The sequence below is a fragment of the Nanorana parkeri genome, unplaced genomic scaffold, assembly GCF_000935625.1.
Source record: "Nanorana parkeri isolate BGI_ZX_2015 unplaced genomic scaffold, ASM93562v1 scaffold479, whole genome shotgun sequence".
In the NCBI taxonomy this organism is placed as follows: domain Eukaryota; kingdom Metazoa; phylum Chordata; class Amphibia; order Anura; family Dicroglossidae; genus Nanorana; species Nanorana parkeri.
Window position 1 is genome coordinate 799,797 of NW_017306747.1, and position 3,757 is coordinate 803,553.

Sequence of the window (3,757 nt, forward strand, 5' to 3'; positions counted from 1 at the left end):
GGTTGAATTAATATCTACCCGTTGCTTTGACCTCCATGGGCAAAGAACAGGTTCACTTTAAAGAGACCCTGTCACCACTTTAACATGTGCATGTTACCTATTTTATGCATGTTATGCTTTATGCATGCTCCTGTGTAGACATCCAACTGCTGCTGCGTGCCGCCATCTTGGATGCAATGTCAGCAACTCAACACTCTGAATTACCGTGTTTCCCCGAAAATAAGACACTGTCTTATATTGTTTTTGGCTCAAAAAAACACACTAGGTCTTATTTTCGGGATAGGTCTTATTTTTTTTTTTCTTTTATGTATAACACTCCAAAGTTAATGCAAATCCAAATTAAATAATCCAAAATGGCGAAGTGCGCTTTCACTATGGATTCCTCACAGGCGGAGTGCATTTGGTATCACTCCGCCTGTGACAGGAGCCGGCGCTATAGAGGAAACATCGGCTTATGCGGCTCTGCTCCCTCCGGTGCCGCCTCGCTTCCTCTAGCGCTGCCTGCGTTGGCACCGCTGATTCTCTCCAGCAGTTCTTCAAGTTCCCCCTTATGCCACCACCGGCCCTGGGAATGGTCACAACTAGGTCTTATTTATGGGGTAGGTCTTATATTTTAGCAATTCCCAAAAATGGCACTAGGTCTTAATTTCAGGGTAGGTCTTATTTTTGGGGAAACAGGGTAGCTCTGGGAGTCATCATAAACGGACCAGCCAATCAGATTCAAGGTGTTAGAAGTCTATCTATAGCCAAAACTTTTTAGAACTTTTGTCAGGTTTACCTGCAATCCAGGGCTCCGTTAGAGAGATTTCACCTCACTTCCTGTGCTGGGGACAACCTTTTTACACACTCCAGCAGTGTCCCCGGCTTTCTCCTTTGTCCAGCGGTCCTCTGAGTCGAACGCTCTGTCATTCTGCCGATTTCCTGTGTGCCCGGCCTGTGCCCAGCTTGTTGTTTATACACCCCCTAGGGGGCACATGGTACTCCAGGACTGAGTGGCACTCACGTAATGACATGAGTCCAGGAAGAATGACGCCCCCTGCTGGAGGAAGAGGAAGCTGCTGTGATGTCATCAGAGCTGCCAGAAGACCAAGAAAAAAAAAGGTATGTATTGGGGTCCTCAGGGTGGTCTTTGGGGAAGGGGGAGAGGCCGGTTAAGTCATAATGTCTCTCTGACTTTTATTACTTTATTTCTTTGCCGCCGTTGAAGAGTTTCCTTCACTTCCTCTCCAGTGAAAAGGTTGCCCCAGGGACAGTGAGTAAGGGGAAATCTCTGTAACGGAGCCCTGGACAGCAGTAAAATCCAACAGGGGTTCTAATCCTTCCAAAAAATCCTTCCAAAAAAGTTTTGGCTATAGATAGACTTTATTTTCCGGTGAAGGTACGATGAGGCACGGGTATGGTCACAGTCGCCTATACTTTCATATTCTCAGATGTCCATTCAGACTTCCTTGTCATCAGGGGCCCGGGTATGGTCACTGTCCCCTATACTTTCATATTCTCAGATATCCATCCAGACTTCCTTGTCATCAGGGGCCCGGGTATGGTCACAGTTCAGGGGCCCGGGGTATGGTCAGTCTTCTATACTTTCATATTCTCAGATGTCCATCCAGACTTCCTTGTCATCAGGGGCCCGGGCATGATGCCCATCTAGACTTCCTTGTCATCAGGGGCCCGGGTATGGTCAGTCTTCTATACTTTCATATTATCAGATATCCATCCAGACTTCCTTGTCATCAGGGGCCCGGGGTATGGTCAGTGTCTTCTATACTTTCATATTATCAGATGTCCATCCAGACTTCCTTGTCATCAGGGGCCCGGGCATGATGCCCATCTAGACTTCCTTTGCTGTCATGCTCCCCACCAACTCAGCCTTTAGATGGTAATCGCCTCATTAGCGACATCATTGCATACAATGCGCTGTATATGAGGCGACTGGCAACAAGAAGTTAAATGGTTCGGTAGCATGAGGTTAATCTCCCGTTTCGCCATAATTGGAAGTGCGCATTCATAATACAAGCCGTAGGCGACATCGCCGGAGCTGCAGATGGTTTTTTTTAACACATAAAATGTGCAAATTACAATCAGGCCCGGCGCTACCGCAAGGCAAGTCAGGCGGCCGCGTGAGGGCGCTGCAGGGTGAGGGCGGAAAAAACAGGGCATTTTGACAAGTACTTGTACTTGTCAAAATGCCCCGATGTTTGCGCTATGGTTTTTTTTTCACTTACCTTCGGTGCGGGAGAGCAGCGGCGAGTCAGCGCTGGTCCGGTGGGAGGAGCTCCAGGTGGGGGTCCTAATTTAGCTGGCCGGCGACTGCCAGAGGATCTCGACACGCGCGGCACCTCAGGCAGTCGCCGGCCAGCTAAATTAGAACCCCACCTGGAGCTCCTCCCACCGGACCAGCGCTGAGTCGCCGCTGCTCTCCCGCGCCGAAGGTAAGTGAAAAAAAAAGATGAATGAAATGCTGTGATGGAACCCAGATCTGACCAACTCATGAGCTGGTCTGTGGACTTGCTCAAGTACCTCTGTGCAGTGATTGGCCCAGAAGATCATCCCATGTCAATGACCCGTGATAGGGAGGGCTGTAGACACTCCATAGAGCAGGGCTAGCAAACCTCCGGCCCTCCAGCTGTGGTGAAACTACAAACCCCATGATGCATCTCTCTTCGGGAGTCATGTCTGTGGCTGTGAGAATCTTGCAATACCTCATGGGATTTGTAGTTCCACCACAGCTGGAGGGCCGGAGGTCTGCTACCCCCTGCCATCGAGGAACAATGCAGAGCATACTATAAAAACATAAAATGCACATTACAAATACAAAAATCTACTAGTGATGTTTAGCTTTCCCTGACCGTTTTTTCTAGGTGAACCCATCCCCATCTCCTCTCCTCCTCCTCTCTCTGCGGACGGGTTATACACCATCTACGAGGCCGACCACGGAACGCAAGAGCGCAGTCCCAGAGGGGCGGAACTGGGGCTGGTGGAGCACATCATCGGGAGAACTTTGTTCCTGGCTGCCTCAGAAGGCGGGATGAAGGGAGGAGTCAAGGGTCAGCTTGAACTGGGAAAGTGGGCAGAACTGTTGTCTCCCTTGGATGAATCGCGTGCCAGCATCACATCAGTCACCAGCTTCTCCCCTGAAGGCGACGTCTCCTCGCAAGGTGACTGGACAGTAGTGGAGGTGGAAACATTCCACTGAGGGGGGCCCTTGCGGAGCATCGTGATGAATGTTTAGGGTAGGAGCTCCACCTGTGAGAACCATAGCATAATATGCAGGGTGTGAGCTCCGCCCATGAGGTGCACTATGAAGCCATGTAGAACAGCAGGAAGGAGCTGTATGCATCAATGTGCAATATGTGAGTAATGTATGCGTGTGGAGCTTTGCACTATTTATGGTTTTTTGAGGTTGATTTGAATTCATGTCCATTATGAAAACTGTTTTTTCTCAAATAAAAAGCTTATACTTGTTAAAGATCTTCGAGTGTCCAGGTACAATACAAAAGACCATTGCACTCATGTTAAAATACACGTTTCCTTTTAACCTCCCTGGCGGTCTGATTATGCAGTATCTTTGCATGCAAAGCGGTACAATATATGTGTGTAAGGAGTCCACTTCACTTGACATATGACCACAGCTGGTAGGACCTGAAGTGTGCCATGGTCCGACGGACAGTAATGCCAATAAGGGCACATACTCAGATAGTGTGAAGAGTGAAATGAGGTGAACTCCTGACTGAAGAACCCAAGGGATGGGTGGGGG

At 49.1% G+C, this 3,757-nt stretch overlaps 1 protein-coding gene across 1 annotated transcript in view; it reads left to right on the top strand.

Moving 5' to 3' along the window:
* The window catches only part of PRR36 (proline rich 36), a 9,545-nt gene extending 6,095 nt beyond the window's left edge, over positions 1 to 3,450 (top strand). The window contains exon 2 of the mRNA XM_018560814.1: positions 2,862 to 3,450. Within this exon, the coding sequence (XP_018416316.1) occupies positions 2,862 to 3,196 (335 nt within the window). The 3' untranslated portion in view covers positions 3,197 to 3,450. The remainder of the gene's footprint in view (positions 1 to 2,861) is intronic.
* Positions 3,451 to 3,757: the final 307 nt, after the last annotated feature.